This window comes from Myxine glutinosa, chromosome 12 (genome assembly GCF_964187855.1).
Source record: "Myxine glutinosa chromosome 12, kmMyxGlut1.1, whole genome shotgun sequence".
NCBI classification, from domain to species: domain Eukaryota; kingdom Metazoa; phylum Chordata; class Myxini; order Myxiniformes; family Myxinidae; genus Myxine; species Myxine glutinosa.
This window is the reverse complement of record NC_136272.1, coordinates 2,991,315-3,015,062: the sequence shown is the minus strand read 5'-3', so window position 1 is coordinate 3,015,062 and position 23,748 is coordinate 2,991,315. Positions and strand designations below refer to the sequence as shown.

At 48.1% G+C, this 23,748-nt stretch overlaps 1 protein-coding gene across 1 annotated transcript in view; it reads right to left on the bottom strand.

Annotated features, from left to right (window-relative positions):
* Positions 1 to 23,748, bottom strand: part of LOC137437283 (semaphorin-5A-like) — a 227,277-nt gene that overhangs the window by 124,023 nt on the left and 79,506 nt on the right. The window contains exon 3 of the mRNA XM_078766389.1: positions 8,401 to 8,500. Within this exon, the coding sequence (XP_078622515.1) occupies positions 8,401 to 8,500 (100 nt within the window). The remainder of the gene's footprint in view (positions 1 to 8,400; positions 8,501 to 23,748) is intronic.

Below are 23,748 nucleotides of genomic sequence, written 5' to 3'. Positions count from 1 at the left end.
CTCGACCCGGCCAAACTCGCCGTGGTGAAGGCCGAGTTCGACGCGTTGGACCACCTCGGCATCGTGCGGCGCTCCGATAGCGCGTGGGCCTCGCCACTGCACATCGTGCCGAAGCCGGGGGGTGGATGGCGCCCGTGTGGCGACTACCGCCGTCTCAACGACGCTACCACCCCCGACAGGTACCCGATCCCGCATATTCAGGACTTTTCCGCCCGTTTGGTGGGACGGGTCATCTTTTCGAAAATTGACCTGATACGGGGCTACCACCAGGTACCTGTCCGGGCGGCCGACGTCCCGAAGACGGCCGTCATCACGCCGTTCGGCCTGTTCGAATTTTGGCGGATGCCGTTTGGCCTCAAGAACGCGGCCCAGGCGTTCCAGTGCTTGATGGACGGCGTGCTGCGCGACCTGCCGTTTCTTTTCGTCTATCTGGACGATATCCTCGTCACCAGCACGTCCCGCGCCGAGCACCTCCTCCACCTCCGAACACTGTTCGGTCGCCTCAGCGAGCACGGCTTAATTGTCAACCCGGTCAAATGCCACTTCGGCGCGATGACCGTTGACTTTTTGGGCCACCGCATCACCAAGACCGGGGCCGTGCCGCTGCCGACCAAGGTCGAGGCCATCACCACGTTCCCGCGTCCCCGTTCCATCAAGGCCCTCCAAGAGTTCCTCCGCATGGTGAATTTTTATCACCGATTCGTGCCCCGCGCTGCTCAGCTCATGCGGCCCCTTTACGAGGCCCTCCGGGGCAAGCCGGCCAAGCATGACATCGTTTGGTCCGCGGCCATGGACGCGGCCTTCGCCAGCGCCAAACGGGCCCTCGCCGACGCAACGCTGCTGGCTCACCCGGTGCTCAACGCGCCCATCACCCTCACTACGGATGCCTCCAACTACGCGGTGGGCGCCGTCCATGAGCAATGGGTGGACGGGGTTTGGCAGCCACTCGCTTTTTTCAGCCGGCAACTCCGGCCAAACGAGTTAAACTACAGCACGTTCGACCGCGAGCTGCTCGGGCTATTCCTGGCCGTTCGCCATTTCCGACACCTCCTGGAGGGCCGCCCGTTCACGGCTTTCGTCGACCACAAGCCGTTGGTCTACGCAATGGCTAAGGTCACGGAGCCGTGGTTGGCCCGCCAGCAGCGCCACCTCTCCGCCGTTTCGGAGTTCACCACGGACATCCGGCACGTCGCCGGCAAAGACAACGCCGTGGCCGACTGTCTTTCTCGGGCCAGCGCGAACGCGGTCCACCTCGGCGTGGACTTCGCGCTCATGGCGGCCGACCAGACCACCGACGCCTCGGTGCAGGCACTTCGTGCGGCGGACACGGGCCTCCGCCTGGCCGACATTCCCTTCGCGGGCACCGTCCTGCTCTGCGACGTCTCCCAGGGCCAGCCTCGCCCCATCGTGCCCGTTTCCTGGCAGCGCCGCATCTTCGCCTCCATCCACGGCCTTTCTCACCCGGGCCGGAAAGCTTCTCAGAAGCTGGTGTCGGCGCGTTTCGTCTGGCACGGCCTTCGACGAAACATCCGCGACTGGGCCAACGCCTGCACGGCCTGCCAGCGGGTCAAGGTCCACCGCCACACTCAGGCCCCGCTGGCACCTTTCGCCGTGCCTGAACGGCGTTTCGACCACGTCCACGTGGACCTGGTGGGTCCCCTGCCCCCCTCGCGGGGGTTCACCCACCTGCTCACCATGGTGGACAGGACCACCAGGTGGCCGGAGGCCGTGCCCCTCACCTCCACCACCACCGCCGACGTGGCACAGGCGTTCATCGCCACCTGGGTCGCGCGCTTCGGCGCACCAGCGGACGTCTCGTCCGACCGCGGCCCACAGTTCACGTCTGACCTTTGGGGCGCGGTCGCCCGTTCGTTGGGGGTCACGCTGCACCGCACCACGGCCTACCACCCCCAAGCCAACGGGTTGTGCGAGCGGTTTCACCGCTCCATGAAGGCCGCACTCATGGCCGGCCTTCAGGACGACGGTTGGGCCGACCGGCTGCCGTGGGTCCTTTTGGGCCTTCGCACGGCCCCCAAGGAAGACCTCCAGGCGTCCGCCGCCGAGCTCGTCTACGGCCAGCCGCTCCGCGTCCCAGGCGAATTCGTGCCCGACGCTACCAGTCCCTGGTCCACCGCTCGCCAGCGCTCGGACCTCCAGGAGGCCGCCCGACGATTTGCCCCCATGCCGACGTCCCGCCACGGTGGCCCCCAGTCCTACGTCCCCCCGGCGCTTCGCACAGCGGAGTACGTCTTTGTGCGTCATGACGCACACCGGGGGCCACTCCGGCCGCCGTACGACGGGCCCTTCCGGGTCCTGCGACGGGGCGACAAGTCTTTCATCGTCGACTTCGGCGGCCGGCCGGACCGGATTTCTGTGGACCGCCTCAAACCGGCGCACATGGATGTCGACCGACCACCACGGTTGGCCCTTCCTCTGCGGCGAGGCCGCCCCCCGTCCACAGTTCCCCCCGCTCGACCACCCACCACCACGTCGGACCCCTCCCCACGACCCTCCAGGGGTCGCTTCGGCCGGGTCATCCGGACCCCCCTTAAATTGACCCTGCCGGTGCAGGTCGATTCTGGAGGGGCATGTGTAGCGGTTACCGCTGGATGCACACAATCGCCTTGCACCGGCCAGAACACGGCCAGACGTGCCTCTCCCGGGCATGCCCGGACTCACTGTTCCCGGGCACGCCCGAACCTCCCGGGCACGCCCGGTCTCGTCTTTCCCGGGCAGGCCCGCTCTCGCCTTTCCAGGGATCGCCCAGAGCGTCCGGGCATGCCCGCTATCGCCTTTCCAGGGCTCGCCCAGAGCGTCCGGGCATGCCCGCTCTTGCCTTTCCAGTGCTCGTCCAGAGCGCCCGGGCACGCCCAGCCTCGACTTGCCAGGCCGCAGCCAAACACGCCCGGGCAGGTCCAGACTCGCCTTTCCAAGGCTCGCCCTTGACACCCGGGCATGCCCGGTATAGCTTTTGCCGGGCAAACTTCCCGACATAAATGTGTATATATATTGCTGCCCGATAAACGGGCTTTTGTCAGAATACCTGAGCTGTTTTGTTTCAATAAAGCAACTCGGACGAATTCCGTCTTTGGTCGCGTCAATTCTTTCGACTCGCGTTGGAGCGCAGCTCCTTCAACTTACATTTAAACCTTTTAGACATAACTTACATTTAAACCTTTTAACCACCACTTACATTTAAACCTTTTTTCCATCACTTACATTTAGACGTTTTAAACATTAATTACATTTAAACCTTGTAAACACGACTTACATTAATTAAACCTTTCAAACATCACTTACATTTATACCTTTTAAACATCACTTACATTTAAACCTTTTAAACATCATTTACATTTAAAACTTTTAAACATCACTTACATTTAAAACTTTTAAACATCACTTACATTTAAACCTTGTAAACATTACTTACATTTACACCATGTAAACATCACTTATATTTAAACCCTTTAAACATTATTTACATTTAAACCTTTTTGACATCAATTACATTTAAACCTTTTAACCATCACTTACATTTATACCTTTTAAACATCACTTAAATTTAAACCTTGTAAACATGACTTACATTTAAACCTTGTAAACATTACTTGAATTTAAACCTCGTAAACATGACTTACATTTAAACCTTTTAAACATCACTTATATTTAAACCTTTTAAACATCACTTACATTTATACCTTTTAAACATCACTTACATTTATACCTTTTAAACATCACAACAACGAATCCACTTTGCCCCAACAACTTTCACAAACACAACAACGACTCCACTTTGCTCCAACAACTTTCTCAAACACAACAATTAATCCACTTTGCTCCAACAACTTTCTCAAACACAACAATTAATCCACTTTGCTCCAACAACTTTCACAAACACAACAATGAATCCACTTTGCTCCAACAACTTTCACAAACACAACAATGAATCCACTTTGCTCCAACAGCTTTCACAAACACAACAATGAATCCACTTTGCTCCAACAACTTTCACAAACACAACCATGAATCCACTTTGCTCCAACAACTTTCACAAACAACAACGAATCCACTTTGCCACAACAACTTTCACAAACAACAACGAATCCACTTTGCTCCAATAACTTTCACAAACACAACAACGAATCCACATTGCCCCAACAACTTTCACAAACACAACGAATTCACCATGATCCACCATGCCCATGATTTTGATAATTCCCAAGGTACTTTAGGCTGGACACTATGCCCATAATTTTGATAATGCCCAAGGTACTGTTATGTCGGTGGGGTAGTGGGATATATAGATTTAGGTAGATCTGCATAGGTAGGTGCTCCGATGTCGCAAAGAAGAAGAACCATCTCGCTGTAAGTAAGTCAGGGACCTGTCTAGCCCGGTTTGTCGGAGTAAGCTGCATATCTGTGTCCCCACCATGAGGGGGCGGGGCATGTTAAGTAGTTCTTGGGTTTATGCTAATTCCCCGGTGTGTCGTCTCCTCTGTGATCATTCCAGTGTCCCTTATGGCAACACATCACATACATTAGTTAGGCCCAATAGCGCACACATTAATTAATCCCCCACCGCCACAATGACTTACGGAAGAACAGACTGGAAGCGGCCGCGCACAACGCCGGCATGATGAGCAAACATCGAACAGGCAAGCCGAGAGCCACGCACAGGAGAACTCGTGATTGACACGGGGGGAAAGGCGAGTGGAAGCATGTCGCTGATTGGAGAGTAGGGAAGATGAAGGATGTGCCACACTGATTGGCCTCCAGCAATGACGTGCCACACGATGATGTAACACCAAAGGCGCGAGACGCTCGGCCAATCAGTGAGAAAGGCACGAAAGAGCCAAAACAAGCGACGCGCTCATTGAAGGAGAAGCGCCGGTGACGTGCGAAGGCGTGAAAGGTCACGAGGAAACGACGCACTGGTCGGGGGGGGGGGGGGGGAGCTGACGTCATGGGACAGGCAGTAAAACCACTCGCTGGCCGACATCTTGTCACTTCTCGTTCTTGGACTGATCCTGCCCGGACCTCTTCCGTTCTCTTCCGTTTGGACCTCTTCCCTTTTTGCCTTTCGTTCCCGTTTGGAGTTTCGCTTGGTGGACGTTGGAAAGACGGTGGGGAGCCAACAATCATCCTCTCCTGGTGCCTGTGTGCGAGTGCTGAGCTGTGGCGTGGGACGGACCATGCAGCAAGGCCGGTGTTTGCGCCAGCAAGACGGGACCGAGCGGTTCGCGCCGACCAGAGCCACGTCGGACGGAGCCTGAATGGACCCGACATCCAGACAGATAAAGATGCACCACAGAACACAACAAAACGTTTATTTTCATATTCTCCCATTTGTCTTGTGTTCGAAGTCCGTGTGGGAGCACTCCATTATAGGGGTTTAGTTTTTACCGTCGCGTCCTTTGTTGTCGGGTACCGTTTAATAAATACTTATTTTTGTACATAATTCCGTTTTCGTTCGTGAGTTAATTTCCACAGGGTGAAGACGCTGGCGCACACAGACCGTGAGATAAATCTCGCCGCTTCTTCTTCCTCTTTCCTTGTTCCTCCCGCGCGTGTATAGCAAATCCGCCATTGATTGTCTCCTCATTAATCTCGATTGCCATTCGCGATTTCCCCGGTCTTAACCGAGGGGGAGTCGCGCGACAGTACTTTAGGCTGGACACCATGCCCATGATTTTGATCATTCCCAAGGTACTTTTGATTGGACACCATGCCCATTAATGTTGATAATTCCCAAGGTACTTTAGGCTGGACACCTTGCCCATCATTTTGATCATTCCCAAGGTACTTTTGATTGGACACCATGCCCATTAATGTTCATAATTCCCAAGGTACTTTAGGCTGGACACCATGCCCATGATTTTGATCATTCCCAAGGTACTTTAGGCTGGACACCATGCCCATGATTTTGATCATTCCCAAGGTACTTTAGGCTGGACACCATGCCCATGATTTTGATCATTCCCAAGGTACTTTAGGCTGGACACCATGCCCATGATTTTGATCATTCCCAAGGTACTTTAGGCTGGACACCATGCCCATGATTTTGATCATTCCCAAGGTACTTTAGGCTGGACACCATGCCCATGATTTTGATAATTCCCAAGGTACTTTAGGCTGGACACCTTGCCCATGATTTTGATAATTTCCAAGGTACTTTAGGCTGGACCTTGCCCATGATTTTGGGCAATCTTGTGCTGGTATCATGGATTTTGGAGTCGACCTTTATACGGCTGGATGCCATTCCTGACGCCAATCGTTTTTCTTTCAGGAATCCTATCCTTAGCCTTTGCTTTAAAACCTATACCTCAAGGCAGCAGGTGAGCAAGCTAGTTTAAGGTGCAAACAATTCGCCATGCACACCTTTGTCTTCAGTTAGCAAGAGCCAATAATTTATCCCCAGCCATTACTCTCCCTTTCGATTCCTTTATCGAAATAGATACTGATGAATGAGGTGAGGTGGTGAGATTAGCCGCTCCATCCACATTTTTGTGGATGACAAAGAGTGCAGGATGTTTCCCAGAAAAATGAAGAAACTCCATGTGAAATATAAACTACATTACCCTCGTCAGACCACAAACCACATGGCCTATCATGTATTGCCACATGCATCCTCTCTGTGGCTCACACAAGCACATTTGGACACACTGTATTGTACACCGCTCCTTTCCTATGCCACCTCCAGGCATTGCAAATCGTCATTGCCGGGCACCGAAGGGGGCTCGGCAGTGACGCACGCTGAAAGAGAGTACTCAGTTTTCACTCTGGTTTCTTGTTTGTTTTCTTGTCCGGACGATATCTCAGCCATCCTTTGAGCTAGGAAGCTGAAATTTCGGCACAGTAGTGAGCAAGTCCTTTGTCAAATACGGTATTTTTTGTTTTTTGAATAATCAATTAATTGAGGAGTTATTTAATTATTAGCGTTTAATTAAGTACTTATTTAATTAATTACATTTCATTTATCTTCTGACCATTATTAACTCAGGCACCTTTTGAGTTAGGAAGCTGATATTTGGACATGCCAATGACCAGGTGATTTGGCTGCAAAGGATATTTTTGATTTATTAATTAATCAATTAATCGATTAATTATTTAATTATTCGATTAATGACAAAAAAATTTTTTTTTTTAAAGTTACAGATTCTGATGAAATAGTGGTAGTTTATGTGTTCTCTGACCAAATTGATTAATAATTTAATTTTTTTATGATTATTATTTATTTATTTTCATTATTAATCATTTATTTATTTTCTTTCTCATTTGGCCAATATCTCAGGCACCTTTTGAGCTGGGAAGCTAATATTTGGACATGAGTGACCAAGTGATGTGGCTATCAAGGATATTTTTGATTTATTGATTAATCATTTCATCTATTAAGTATTTATTGATTAATCGATTAATTATTTATTGAGTAATCAATTAATTATTTAATTTTTTATAAATGACTTATTTAATTAAATTTCTAAAAGATACATCTTCGGATGAAGCACTAGTGGTTTAGTTATGCGATTAGCCAATTGATTATGAAAATATTTTGTGATAATCTTTTATTGATTTTAATTATACAATTAATCAATCAATTAGTGTACACCTCTCCCTCCCAATGCAGCCTCAATGAGCTGCACTGCGGTATTGCCGGGCGCCGGAGGCGCCCCGGCAATGCCGCGCTGCAGCATATTTAATTATTTGGCATGGGGCGGTGTACTTTGAATGTATGTGTACTTGTCATTTATTTATTTTCTTTCTCATTTGGCCAATATCTCAGGCACCTTTTGAGCTGGGAAGCTAATATTTGGACATGAGTGACCAAGTGATGTGGCTATCAAGGATATTTTTGATTTATTGATTAATCATTTCATCTATTAAGTATTTATTGATTAATCGATTAATTATTTATTGAGTAATCAATTAATTATTTAATTTTTTATAAATGACTTATTTAATTAAATTTCTAAAAGATACATCTTCGGATGAAGCACTACTGGTTTAGTTATGCGATTAGCCAATTGATTATGAAAATATTTTGTGATAATCTTTTATTGATTTTAATTATACAATTAATCAATCAATTAGTGTACACCTCTCCCTCCCAATGCAGCCTCAATGAGCTGCACTGCGGTATTGCCGGGCGCCGGAGGCGCCCCGGCAATGCCGCGCTGCAGCATATTTAATTATTTGGCATGGGGCGGTGTACTTTGAATGTATGTGTACTTGTTGCTATTATTATTTAGCTGCAGATGATTTTTATTCATTTGACAAAAAATAACAATGCATCTCCCTTGTTTTTCAACTTTAAATTTGGAAAATACAAACTCACAAGGAAAATGAAAGCACATCATACATAAGGGACTCTCACTCAGATAGAGTAGATAGACTCTCACTCACCGTCCGCCAACAATCAAATGGTCGTTCTGAAGATCCATAACCAGCTGAGAAAAGTTTCCAGAGTTGGAGGAGGTGAAGGTGCAAATAAACGGCTTTAACTCTGCAGGAGAAGGAAAACAGAGGGAGAGAATTAAAATGAAAGTGTGAACATTGAAATATGAAATAACATTTTTACAGCATTATCCATGCACAGACACAACGCCCTCACAACAACAACAACAACACCAACAACAACAGGCATTTTAAGGCCATTTTCCCTGCTAGAGCGGGGGTTAGCCTTGCGGTCCCCATGACAATCTTCTCCATTTTGCCCTATTTTCTGCATCTCTCCTTGTTAACCCCCTTGCCCGCATTTCTTCTTCCACCATCTTTAGCCAGGTCTTTCTTGGTCTTCCCCGTCCTCTACTTCCTTCAACATTCATTTCCATCACTCTTCTCAATCAACAACTCTTCTCAACTCTTCTTCAACAACGGCCTCACAATGGGCATGGAATTATTTTCCAGACATCCAGTTGAGTACCTCCTTTCCTGTGTTCAATAAATCCTCCAGTACCTTCAGAAAGTATTCACACCCCTCGACCTTTTCACATTTTTTGTGTTACAGTATGAATTTAAAATGGAGCAAATTGAGATTTTTTATAAATCACTGATCTACACTTAATACCCCATAATGTCAAAATGAAAGCATGTTTTAAGAAACTTACAATCTTATTCAAAATGTAAAACATAAATATCTAATTTACACGAGTATTCAACTCCCTGGGTCATACTTCGTAGAAGTGCCTTTGGTAGCGATTACAGCTTCAAGTCTTCTTGGGTATGTCTATATCAGTTTTGCACATCTGTATTTGGGGGTTTCTCCCATTCTTCCTTGGGTATGTCTATATCAGTTTTGCACATCTGTATTTGGGGGTTTCTCCCATTCTTCCTTGGGTATGTCTATATCAGTTTTGCACATCTGTATTTGGGGGTTTCTCCCATTCTTCCTTGGGTATGTCTATATCAGTTTTGCACATCTGTACTTGGGGAGTTTCTCCCATTCTTCCTTGGGTATGTCCATATCAGTTTTGCACATCTGGATTTGGGGAGTTTCTCCCATTCTTCCTTGGGTATGTCTATATCAGTTTTGCACATCTGGATTTGGGGAATTTCTCCCATTCGTCTTTGCAGATTTGCTCAAGCTCTGTGAAGTTGGATGTGGAGCGTCGGTGAACAATCTTCAAGTCTTTCCACAAATTCTCAATGGGATTCAAGTCTGGGCCACTCGTTCTTGTTCTGAAGTCATTCCAGTGTTGCTTTGGCTGTATGATTGGGGGTCATTGTCCTGTTGGAATGTAAATCTTCGTCATAGTGTAAAGTCTTTTGCACTCTGAAGCAGGTTCTCCTGAAGGATTTACCTGTATTTGGCTCCATTCATTGTTCCCTCTATCCTTACAAGTCTCCTTGTCCCTGCCACTGTAAGGCATCCCCATAGCATGATGCTGCCACCACCATGCTTCTCGGGAACTTTCAACATCTAGAAATTGTTTATACCCTTCCCCAGATCTTTGCCTCCTCACAATTTTATCTCCGAGTTCTATGGACAGTTCCTTGGACTTCATAGTAGAGTTTCTGCTCTGACATTCACCATCAACATGGGACCTTATACGTATAGAAAGGTGTGTTTCTTTATAAATCATGTCCGATCAATTGAATTGGCGACAGGTGGACTCCAATAAAGGTGTAGAAACATCTCAAGGATTATCAAAAGAAATTGGATGCACCTGAGATCAATTTGGAGTGTCATAGCAAAGGGGTTGAATACTTAGTGACTCAAGACATTTCAGCTTTTCATTTTTAATTATTTTGTAAAAGATTCTCAAAAAAAAAAATCAATTTGACATTATGGGGTATTTTGTGTAGATCAGTTACAAAAAAAAAATCTCAGTTTAATCCACTTTAAATTCAGGCTGGAACACAACAAAATGTGCCACGGGGTGTGAATACTTTCTGAATTCACTGTGTATAAGCAGGCCTTATATGATTTTTCACAGCTTTCACAAAAGCTCAACAGACATGCTTTATGCAATATAATGGAGGTATCCGAGACATTTAGAAATCAGAATGAGGATCAGCATACGATCCACAACGAGAGAGAGAGAGAGAGAGAGAGAGAGGGAGAGAGAGAGATAGAGAGAGAGAGAGAGAGAGAGCTAGAGCGAGAGAGCGAGAGCGAGAGAGAGAGAGAGAGAGACAGAGAGAGAGACTGTATATGCTGGGATTTAATCCTGTGGATAGCCAAACCATAAGGATGAAGTTGGTTGGCATATACCCTAAGCAGTTGGGCAACGTGCCCTTTTCAACTCACGCATGTTGAACCCATGCAATTAAAAAAAAGTAGTTCATAATACCTTACTTGATTAATTTCCCTCCAAGCATTCTCAATAAACCAAATTGATGGACATGGGAAAGGATGGCATGAACAGATGTGCACACTGGCTTAGGGAATACAAAAAGATTAATATATGCACAGGATAGAATGACTACAGAATCCACACAACAGATACAACTAATAAACGTGATAATACAACCAGCAAAATAAACCCCAACTAGGGCGACACACACACACACACACACACACACACACACACACACACACACACACACACACACACACACACACACACACACACACACACACACACACACACACAATCACACATACAGGGAGACACACACACAATCACACACACAGGGACACAGGGACACACACACACACAACACAGACACAACACAGACACACACACACACACACACACACACACACACACACAACACACACACACACACAATCACACACACACACAATTGGAGGATCCCTCGAGTTAGGAATTTAGTTTATCGTGTGTTTCTTTGTTACCGGCATTTTTCTTTTTAATAAACCCGTATTTTTATCAACTGTAATTCCGTTTTGTTTGAGCTACTTATTACAGGGTGAAGACTGCCATTGGGATCCGTGAAGGTAAGCTTCAGCTCGGCGTGTTAAAGTGCGGCACTCAAACTTCAGCTTCAACCCCCCCACCCCCACCCCCTCCCCTCCTTCCCCACCCCTCCTCCCCCTCACCGCGTGTAGTAACTCCACCATTGGACTGAACGCCTCGGAGTGTTAAAGCTCATTTGGTCCTCCGTGCTACCCTACGGTTAGCCGGGGGTAGGTGGTTCGAATCCCATTCCCGACACCAATTGTCATGTGACTACCCACCAAGTGTAGTCACATGACAATTGGTGTCGGGAATGGGATTCAAACCGATCGGACATTTTGTGTTCGAGGGTTGCGAGTTCGACACTCGCTGGGTGCAAATTGCACCCAGCATTCGGATTTTTAAAATTTTATAGTACCACGGTGTCAAATTTTATAGTTGATTAAGGTGTACGAGGCGCTACATCGTGTTCTCAAGCAATTTAAATAGTTGTTTTTTTTTCTCTCCAAGGTAAAAATACTTAGGCGGGAGAACTGCTTTCTCACCGCAGATGGCGGAAGCAAGTGAGAGGGTCGAAGGGTTGGGAAGAAGGGAGACGATGGAAGTTAGCCGGGGGTAGGTGGTTTTGAGAATAGGAGTGGAGCTTCCCCCGCTCCGGAGCGATTGAGCCAGGAGACGGGTCCGGTGTCTTTCAGGGCCATGTTAAATTTATCAAGGGGCATGAGTGATATTATGAGGGGAGTGAGTAAAGAGATCAATGAAATGAAAGAGAAAAGTGATGCCTGTAGTGAACGATTGAATGCCTGTAATAAACGAATGGAGGCCTTTAGTGAACGATTGAATGCCCGAAATCAAGAAATAAAAACCCAAACGAAAGAAATCTAAGGCCATAGAAAGCAAACCAATGAAACAAAGAAAGAACAAAATAATTATGCAGATGGGGCACAGGAGAAGCCATGGGTGGCAGAATTTGATTCAAAACGGGAAGTAAATGGGGAATGTTTGGAGTTAAATTGGGGAGTGTTCAAATGTAAATAGGGGAAACTGAAATAAATGGAGAATGTTTGGCTGAGGAAGACCTGGAAGGTTATCAGGCTGTTGTGGATGTCACGATGCACCAACAGGGGAAGGAATTTGGAATTTTGCAGCACCAGGGTGGTTGTGCAGAGCAACAGGGGGTAACAATATTGGAGGTCCGTGTGACGGAACCGGACCGGGTGTTTATTGATAAAGGCTTGTGGGGGCCGCCATTGACTGGGGATGATGATAAGATTAATGATTTGACCCAGCGGCTGCACACCTGTGACAGTACCATCGAGGAGAAGGTTGCTCAGGTCCAGCAGAGCCTGGTAGATGAGGTGAGTCGGTCCGAGGATGAGATTAAAGTGACCAAGGGGACCCTCACCACAAACAACAATTGGGCACCAGAGGCTCCGAAACTGAATACCCAGTAGGGTGGGTGCTTTGGCTCCGAGCTGGATTCGGACATGGAAGAGTCAGGAGATAGAGCCTCAGAAAATCTGGTCCCCATAATTAATTTGGAACAGCTGCAGGGAGGGGCAGAACAACCCGAGGAAGGGGTTGTTACCTGCAGATGCAGTTGGGCACACGAGGCCAAAATTTTTAAAAGGAAATCTAAAATTAAATTGAAATGGGAATTTGATTTGGAACAGCCTTGGAGGGAATTGGTCCCCGGGCTGCAGAATTTCGGACCAGGAGAGGTCATTGGGGTCGCCCTTGTGTAAAAGTTGCCCCCTTCAAAATTGGACTATGCCAACCAGCTGGGGGGCTGCGGTGGCAGGATGTGGATGTGGGGCCCGACCATGGGTGTCATGGTACGACCTGGGCCCCACAGAGGGTCTGGTGGAGTGTGGCATCCCTTGTCCAGTGGGGCGCCGCCCGAGCGGGTGTCTTGGCCGACAGGATCACCAAATCCTGGTGGGGGTTAAGACCTCCGGAGAAGGGTCCGAGGTGGTTTTTCACAGGTACCTGGGATGGTGTATTATGAGGACCACTAGGGGGAGGTGTGTGGGCCACGCTTTGGTGGCGTCACCATGGACGGCCAACGTGGGCCTGATATGAGGACCGCCCAGGCATGCAGCCTGACAGCCTGTCCCTGAGACTCTGGGACAGCCAGCATGTGATGACCTGCCATGCTGTGCTGGTCTATGGACGCGGGTCGAACCGCAAGGACAGTTATGATTATAGCCCACCGGACAACCATTGGGGTATCTGTGGAACGTGATGGTGTGAGAATGATCTTCCACAGATATTCCGTTGTGATCTGTGGACTCTCGGCTTGGGAAGAGAGCCATGGGTTTGATTAATTGGGAAATTTGGAATTAGCCAAGCATATGGGCCATGCTCGGCTGACAGGTGTATGGAGAAGCACCATTCTTTGGTGAAATTAATGAATTGTGAAAAATAATTGACATGAGTAATCTGAGGGTGAGATGCAAATTTAAGGGTGAATTTTGTGAGGCCGTGGTGGACACTTCACTGGGACACCATTATTGATCCAGGTGTATTGGACTAAAGTGTTGCAGGCCTGGATAAAATTGATAGACTAGCAGGACACAGCCTTCAACTGGTTACAGGGGCGACGGCGCCGATATTTGGGACATAGGGGTGGGAGATGTAGTTGGGTGGTCTGCAGGTCAGAGTGGTGCTGTGGGTGTCCGAGGTGTGTGGACCATGTCTTCTGGATGAGTCTCCTGATGGAGCATGGCTGTCAACTAGACCTTGGGCGTGGTCGTGTGGGTGGGCACTGGGGGCGGCATGCGAGTAGACTGTGGGGGTGTGAGAGGTGCAGGGGACGTGATGAGGATGCCACGCACTGCGACCATTCCCCCCAGGTCTGAGGTTTTGGGAATGGTGGAGTTGGCAGCAGGTGTTCACCACATTGGCCAGCCGGGGCTAGTGCAGCCGTGTTCTTCACAGGGGGCCGAAGGATGGATGGTGGGTCACACCCTTATGGACGCTCATGGGCCATGTTGGCGTTTTGGCTGCTCAGCCTATCCTGATGGCCCTTGCACGGTAGAGGAGCGGAGCTGTCGTAGCCAAAAGTAGTAGTGTAGTAAAGAACACCGGAGGAGGCGTTGTATCCATATACTTGCCAGTACAGTGAAAAAAAAAAAAAAAAGGAAATTTGGAAAAATTTAATTGGTCCCATGGGATAAATTTGGGATTCTGTAGGGTGGATGGAGCTCTTGGACCCGACCAACCTGCAACTACTGCACTTGAGGTAAGTGCCTTGTTTTGACTGTCCCAGGCTTCAGGACTTGCTAACTTAAATTGGGACACGATAATTTGGAATAGAGGGCGGGTGAGAGTAATGGCATGGCCTGTGAGGGGATTGGAATGTGAGCCACAAAGTGTCTTGTGGGTGGCGTTTGTTTATGTGTAAAGATTTTTGTGTTTTTGTGTGGTTGGGAGGTTAAAGATTGAATTATGAATGAGTGGTGATTATTGTGATGTGTTTGGAAACTTTAAAATGTGAATGGGGATTTCACATGTGAGCAGGCCATGGCAGCATCTTTTGTGACATCTTTTTTTTTGGAAATATGTTGTTGAGAATTGAATGGCAGCGGGGGAGGAAATGTTAATGTGGATTTTGTGGGTGGGGAAGGTGTGTGTCTGCAGGTACGGATCAAGCTCTGGAGGAGCGGTAACTGCGGTGTGTGTCTGCAGGTACGGATCAAGCTCTGGAGGAGCGGTAACTGCGGCCCGCTCTGCGGTAATTGCCACTGGCGGCCAGTGGTGTCTGGATATTGGGAGCCCGTCGGAGGGGGGGGGGGTTGTTTGGGCACCCTGTGGTGTGGATAGACCCTCGGTGACCCGTGAGGCTGTGTGGAGGACTGAGGCGATGGAGCCTGATGTGGAGACCTCCCTGGCGGGACGACTGTGTAAGGAGCTGTTTGGCTGTCAGAGGGCCAAGAGTTAAAGGGGGGGGGGGGGGGTAAAGAAGTCTCAAGTTGGAAGACTTGTTTTTGAACTGTGGGCACCACAGCCTGAAGCGCCCCCAACATCTTGCTTGTACGGTACCTCCCCACTGCCTAGTAGAAACGCACACACATGTGTAACGACATTTATGCCATGGTCCTGCAGGGGGGTGAAATACCATAGGCCAGGTAGAGTGTATAGATTAGTGTGCTCCGACTGTCGCGAATAAGAAGAACCACCTCGATGTACTACAAGTAGGGATCCGGTTGACCGTGTGCTCGGATAAAGTGTATCTTTAATGGTTTTGTGTTTTGATGATTTTTGGAACATGTGTGAATGGTTATGGGATTTGTGTGAATGAATGTGGGCGAAATACACCGAGCCATGTCACTCACCTGTAACACCAGGACAGTGCCCATGGAAATTTGGGGCGCATTGGGATGGCCCCGCAGATAACATTGGGTATTGTGGCATCCACCGGGGGACGTGGTCTGTATAAAGGGGTTGTACAAATGTTGTATTGAATTTTGCCCTCTTTGGTTAAGGTTGTGGTTAAGGTCGTTGTTTTGTGTGTTTTGATCTTTCTCTTCCTGCCCCAGGAGTTAGGAGCGAGGAATCAAATTTTGTACATATTTGCATGGTTGCTTAAGAGGGTAGAACGATAAGGAGAATAGGTAAGTAGCTACGACTCACTTCCCACAGCCCTACTGATTTATTTCATAGGTTAATTAAGTGTGAGTCGGTAAGTGTTAAAACTGGGATGATAGCGCCTGCTATGAACCTTGTGGGAGCTACGTTTCCGGGGGGGCGGGGGGGGGGCTACGCTGCATTTGTAGGGGGTAGGGATACCATAGGCCAGTTAGAGTGTATGGATTAGTGTGCTCCGACTGTTGCGAAGAAGAAGAAGAACCACCTTGATGTACTATAAGTATGGATCTGGTTGACCGTGTGTTCGGATTAAGTGTATCTTCGTCCCCATTACGAGGAGTGGGGTATGTTAATTCGCTTGGGGATTATGGGTAATTTATCCCTTGTATGTTGTTACCTCTCTAATTTATTTCCTATGTCCCTTTTGGCACCATAGTCACTAAAGGTGGGCGCGATTCGGAAAATTTTAAGTCCGCTTACCGCTTATCCGCTCCGCCAGCCCGTGTAGTCCGATTCGCTTATCCGCTTCAGCGGCCGAAAATCTTAGTCCGCTTACCGGTTATCCGCTTATCCGCTTCGATTCGATTTTTTAAAAGCGCTTCGACGTTTTTAAAGCGATTTTTGACGTTTCTAAAAGGAATTTAATGCTTTTTAAGCCTAAATAGCCATTTCTAACTACTACAAAGACAAACAAAGCTTTTAAGATCAAAAATATACATTTTTATTTAAATAAAATTTATTCAAAATTTATTGAAATAAAGTTTTCCACTCGACTCTACTCTACTCTACAGTTAATTTAAATATAATTTTAATATATGCAAGTTACATTAAAGAAAAATCAATTTGCCCGTCCTTTCTTTGACAAGAGAGTCTACTAGTCAACAGACTAGCAGTCTGTTGACTAGTCCTCATCTTCTTCCTCCACCTCGTGGGCCTTCTTGAGGATTTGGAGGTTGCCCTTCATGAAAACGAGGGCCTCGAAGTTCGGTGCAGCCAGGGCCGACCTCTTAGGCCTGAGGATGTCCGACCCGTAGCTGAACACGCGCTCGACCGAGGCAGAGCTTGGGAGCGGCGTGTTATGCCTGAGAAATAGAGTTACCCAAGCATCACGGAACTCGAGCGGGAAGAGATTGGGCGAGAGCCCCGGGTTCCCCCTCAGCGGCTTCCTCGACCAGTTGTTGACCTCTTCCCTGATCTTCTCCTCGAGGTTCTCCTCCTGCTGCCCCTCCTCCATGGCGAACAGGTAGTCCGTACTGCTCGAGCCGGGCTGGACTGCTGGTTTGCGTCGCTCGTGTGCCTGTCCCTGGCACTGCCGCTGGGCTGGAGAGTCAGAAATCTCTCCATCTTGACGTTATTGCCGCTCTAGCGTCCAATAAAATATTCAGTTTTCACTTATTATTCACTTAAATAAATATTCACAATTCTAGAGTAACGGCTCAGGCTAACAGCTGATTTGGCGAATCGCGATGCGCTTTAATTTTTCGGTAGTCCGCTTACGCTTATCCGCTTCGGTTTCCGGGGGTTGTTCCGATTCGCTTATCCGCTTCGAAAACGTTAGTCCGCTGCAGCGGATAAGCGGACTTTCGAAGCGGACCGCCCACCTTTGATAGTCACATAGACAAGCCACGCAATCGCCAGCATTTAAACTCACTAATTAAAAAGCTAACCGGAAGTCATGCATCAAGTCCAACCACTGACAACCCCGACTTGGGAAGTGCACAGGTCGGGCAGGCAGGCCGAGGCCACGCCCTGAGAAGCTGTGATTGGGTGGGGTTTTGATTGATGGGAAGGACTGGCAGAGAGCGACTCACTGATTGGCGAAACACCCCAGATGATGTCAGAGCCTGGACGACAAAGAACCGCGCTGGCAAATATTTCCTCTCTCTCACTTCTTGTTCGCTTCTCATTGGCTTCTCGCTCTGAGCGGACATTCTCCCCTCTTGTCCTTGGCTCCTCGCTGTGAGCGGACATTCTCTTCTTCTCTCTTCTCCTTGGCTCCACGCTCTGACCTATGTTTCCCTCTCGTGTGCCTTGTCGTTTTGGAGACGAAAGCGAAGGGTAGTTGCTGCGGCTCTTGCACCTTCTGATTTGGGTGCTGTCACAAGCGGCCATGTTGGGACATCTTGCTGGTGGTCGTGCAGAGGCATAGCCACGGCTCGGGGACTGCGGTTTTCCGTGCAGAGGACGGGTGGACGAGCATGGTGTGGAAGAGCGGGCAGCACGAGGCCCGTTCGATTCGCACAGAAGGCCTGTTTCCCACCAGCGGGCACGGCCTAGTGAATGAGGCCGTACTGAGGCCTAGCAGCACGGGAGCGAGCGGATTTCCCGCCAACACCAGAGCCGCTTCCAGACTGCGCGCTTGGGGCCTGGACGAGTCTTGACGAGACGCACCGGTCGAGTGAGCTACGTGCACTAAATAACCACACACATTTATTTTCAGTTATCCTTCCCTTTCATCTGTTTTCAAGTCTGGTGTGAAGGGTCCCTCGAGTTAGGAATTTAGTTTATCATGCATTTCTTTGTTACCGGCATTTTCTTTAATAAACCCGTTTATTTTTGTACATTTTAAATCTGCTTTGTTTGAGTTATTTAATACAGGGTGAAGACTGCCGTTGGGATCTGTGAAGGTAAGCTTCAGCTTCTCCCACCGCTCCCCTCCCCCCTACCCCCCCACACGTGCAGTAACTCCGCCATTGGACTGAACGTCTCGGAGTGTTAAAGTTTGTTTGGTCCTCCGTGCTACCTTAAGGTGTTCACCAAGGCTCGTCACATGACAATATCTAGCATTTGAAAATTTTCATTTCCATAACTGTAAACTGTGAAATAAAAACCTCAATGACAAATTTATGTAAAAAACCGTAAACGCATCTGTTAAAAAAAAAAAAACCTCATTCCATATCTAGCAGGTCGGTGATGCTTGCCTATAATCATAACGTTTCTATTTATTATGTACCTACATGTACGCAGCACGATTCATTCTTGCTTACACAATGTCTAAGCATACCCCACTGGCTGAAACGTCGATCAACTCACATTCTCGGCTCATTTTGAACACATCAACTCCTGTTTGCAAGAACACCTCGATCAACACACGTCCTACATTGATTTGTCACGTGGAAGCACAAATCGATTAGTAGTAAAGTTGGTGAAGAGCAATGTCGAGGTAAATTTCATGTTCAGCGAGAGAATGCCGAGTAGCCAACTCATACCAACTCATAGCGTGCGTACGAGTACATAAGAAAAACGAACACGCCATGGCCTGAGAATTACAGAGTAATGTAAAAAAATGGATTGGGTAATTATTTTTTCAGGAAAATGAAGAGGAAACTTTAAAAGTAATGGGATGCACACATCGGCAAAGTGTTATGGGAAACCAGCAGACGCTGTGATGACTTGGCGAAAATAAACTAAAACAGTGTGCTTTATCATCCAGATGTGTGAGCAGAAAGGAATAACGGTCATCCATCTGCAGCGCGTGGACCAATCAATAATTCAATGAGCTTCAGTCGGTGACTTCTCCGGACTAGGCCCCGGCCAAGTCTTGGGAAGATTGATCGTCATCAAGACTCACAATGAATTCCTTTCACCACAGGATGAGTGTAACGTCTCGGGATTTCTGCTGGGTCAGACTTGTACAAAATTTGGTCACGTGTGGTTTAGCAAAAACCTTTTACGTTCTCGTTTTATTTCTTGAAGCATGACAGCTGCAACTGTTGGAGGAGGAGAGTCTTGTGGATGAGGCCAAAACTGTGGTAAAACAACTGCAAAGAGGGTATCGTGGAGGAAAGGAGGTAGTACAGTGGAGATGGATGGTGCCAAAGTCGATGGCGTGCCAACACAAGTCCCCACGCTTCCCACATAAAGCAAAGGTGAAATAGGGCAAAAAGTTCCACCAGGAATGACCCAATATCAAATTTTGAGTTAGTTTTTGACCCCTGTGACCATAGAGTCCCGTACCCCCTGGGGCATGAACACAAGGGTCAAACACAATTTCATATTCCATGTTATTGATTGCACATTCAAAATTTCATTAAAAACGTTTTAAAATGTGCCCGCAATAGCATTTTTTGGTCTTTGACCTTTTTGACCCTGCCCGAGGGGCAGGGCCAATAATGACACTGCTCTCACACCTTCTTACCATGTGGTGATCACAACTGCCAAGTTTGGTGAATTTCTGCTCAAGCTTTAGGATGACATAGCATGGTGGACGGACAGACAGATGGAGCCGATTACAACATCCCTACAAAATGTGTGGGGAAAAAGAGGAGCGGGAGGAGGTGAGCAAAGTGAAATAAGCAACTGAGAGGGTTGGGTTATGAAAGGTTAATGGGGGAAATAAAATCAAAGGTCAGAGTTGGGGATGACAGGAGATGGTGATGCACTGCTTGCTTCAAGTACTGGAGGAAAGATTGAGACTGAACAGCCTCTGGAATGTGCTTCCATCGCGAGAAGCGAGGAATGAAGGAGTTCAGCTGTGGAGTCAGCCTGGACTTTGGAACTTTAACCAGGAGTGGGATACTGGAAGAACACATGAATCCTGGAGTTGCTGGTAAGACTCAGAGGACTGAGAGAGAGCACAGGGAGCAATGTTGGAGAACAAACAATTTGTGGAATTTTTCCCACCTGTGGAACAACTTTCACATCCTTTTCAATTTCAATCTTCCATGTAGGTCTTCAGGTGCTGGGGCCTCAGCCCATAGTTGAGAGCAGTACTCCATTGAGCTACGGACAGAGACCTTGTATACTGTAAGTAACTCTGATTTTCCAAGGAAAGACTTGGATCAATGGAGGATGTCGAGAGGTTCGCTACACTTTGCACATGTTCCTACCCTTGCTTTCTCTCACCAGTGCCTTGTAGTTTCTCATTACTTTTCCTTTCCTTCCTCAATATTAACCTTGTCAATTTAGATCTCTTCACTTCCTCCACTTTCATGTTCGTGTTCATATATATATATATATATATACATATATACTAATGGGGTATGCTTACACCTTGTCAGCAATAAGTATGTAGATTCATAATAAATATAAGCTTTATGATTACAGGCATGCATCAACGGCCTCCTGTTAGATATCGAATGAGGGTTTTTTTGGTTTTTTCTATGCGGACACATTTACGGTTTTTAATGTAAATTTTCATTGAGGTTTTATTTCACAGTTTACAGTTATAGACATTACAATTTTCCAAAAATGCTAGATATTGATAGAGGATTTTTTTTTAACGGACGTTTTTATGGTTTCTGTGTGTGTGTGTGTGTGTGTGTGTGTGTGTGTGTGTGTGTGTGTGTGTGTGTGTGTGTGTGTGTGTGTGTGTGTGTTAATACCCTTGGCCCTAATGAACGTACGGGCCCTGCACGGCGCTTGCCTTGCTCGCCCAACACTCAATCCTGCAAACGGCAAACTCCTACACACAGCACCAGTTCTGCTACAACCAGCTCACACCGCTCATCGTCGAATACAACCGACCAAGCCAAGATAATCCTCCTTCTTGTTCGTCTGGAACACTGCATTTTATAGCGGCTGGGCAGGGGCGGAGCTTGGATGTGGATCAAAAGTGAAGCAGGACGTGGCTAACGGCATCTGTGGTGCGGCCATTGGTGTATGCACGACCTTTCGAGTGTTGGCTCCGCCCACGCGAGACTCCAGCCACGAACATGGCCATTCTTCCTCTTGGCCATGACATGGACTTCAGCTCCCAAATTAACATAGGGCTGGAGTCTTTTGCTATCTTTTCTGAGTGTGAACGGACGCCAGGAACCCAATTACTTCAACAAGTGAACGTAGTGGCCTGGGCTGTTAATGAGGTGGTAATGGCCGAATAGTGCAAATTTGCTCTTCGGACTAACGAGGGTCAAACAACTCACCACCGCTGTAGCCTCCCACTATAGCTGTAGCCTTGTGCCGTAGCCGTAGCCTCCCGCCATAGCTGTAGCCTTGCTCCGTAGCCGTAGCCTCCCGCCATAGCTGTAGCCTCGCGCCATAGCGTCACACCATAGCCAAAGCCTCGCGCCGTAGCCAAAGCCTCGTGCCATAGCCGATTCCTTGCGCCGTAGTCATAGCCTCGCACCTTGGCCGTAGCCTCCCGCCGTAGCCGTAGCCTCGCGCCATAGCCGTAGCCTCCCGTCGTAGCCGTAGCCTCACTCCGTAGCCGTGGCCTCGCGCCGTAGCCTCCCTCCGTAGCCGTGGCCTTGCGTCGCAGCCATGGCCTCGCGCCGTAGCCTCGCTCCATAGCCGTGGCCTCGCGCTGTAGCCGTAGCCTCGCGCCATAGCCGTGGCCTCGCGCCGTAACCATAGCCTCGCTCTGTAGCCGTGGCCTCACGCCGTAGCTGTAGCCTCGCTCCGTAGCCGTGGCCTTGCGCTGTAGCCGCAGCCTCGCTCTGTAGCCGTGGCCTCGCTCCGTAGCCGTGGCCTCGCTACGTAGCCGTGGCCTCGTGCCGTAGCCTCGCTCCGTAGCGGTGGCCTCGTGCCGTAGCCATAGCCTCATGCCGTAGCCTCGCGCCATAGCCGTGCCCTCACGCCGTAGCCTCGCTCCATAGCTGTGGCCTCGCGCTGTAGCCGTAGCCTCGCGCCGTTGCCTCACTCTGTAGCCGTGGTCCCGCGCCGGAGCCGTAGCCTCGCGCCATAGCCGTGGTCCCGCGCCGGAGCCGTAGCCTCGCGCCATAGCCGTAGCCTCGCGCCGTACCTGTAGCCTCACGCCGTAGCCATAGCCTCTGGCTGTAGCCGTACCCTCATGCCATAGCCTCGTGCTATAGCCGTAGCCTTACGCTATTGTATGTTGAGTTGGTTGAGTATGTTGAATTGGTTGAGTAGGTCGAGTCATTATGTGCGTACTTAATTGGAAATGGGGAGAAAAAGGGGAAACTCTATAACTAATCCCACACAATGCATCTCGATCCATGAAACCCACTACACAAAGGGGGAAGGACTATTCTGCACATACACTAAGGAAATAACTATCGAGGATTATGTTGGTTGCCATTGCTTGTGGGGGGGGGGAGGGAAGGGATGACGGCTTCGTATGAATGTCACACTATTATAACCGTTGAACATTTATCTTTCATATTGCACATCTCTATTCCTCATGTCGTTATCTCAACATGATTCAGTCATGGATGTGATTGGGTGAATTCTGTTGCCATGCCAACCATCATGGTAACTTGGCTTGTGTACTGTACGGGATATTTAAAAAAAAAACCTTCAAGATTTAGTTTTCATTTTACACATCTGTTCCTCATTCCACCCAAAAGGTGGAGGACCGAGAGTATCATCTCCTTGTTACCAGACACATTGCTCCGTCGCCTTATTGTGATCTCGATGTCGAAACGTCCGATCTCGTGTTCTCAAGGCGAACACGTTTGCCATATGCATCGATGGACCAAGTCTTCTTCCAAAATGAGGATTTGTTGGGAAATGGCACAAAGCCGAGTAATGAGGCCACAGATGAGTCTTTGTGCACATTTTAAATTTGTCATTTGTTCTATCAGTGAAATGCAAAGTCAAATGTGAATGTAACATTTGCTCGATGCCGATGAAAGTCATCGCAAACACAATATTTAATTAATCACCGAGTCTGAATCCGCAATGTAAATGCTGGCTCGTCTTTGTAATTAATAAACTGCGATTCCATATAAGAGTTTGATGTTTCGGAATCTACAATAGAATTAATATAAAGCAAAATGAAACACTTTCAAAAATCAATCATCAAAATATGTGGGGCGTTTAAAATGTTCTCGGAATGACATACTGATTGTAGTTGTTTTAGAAACATTCATTATGTATTTTTCTCTATATAGATATG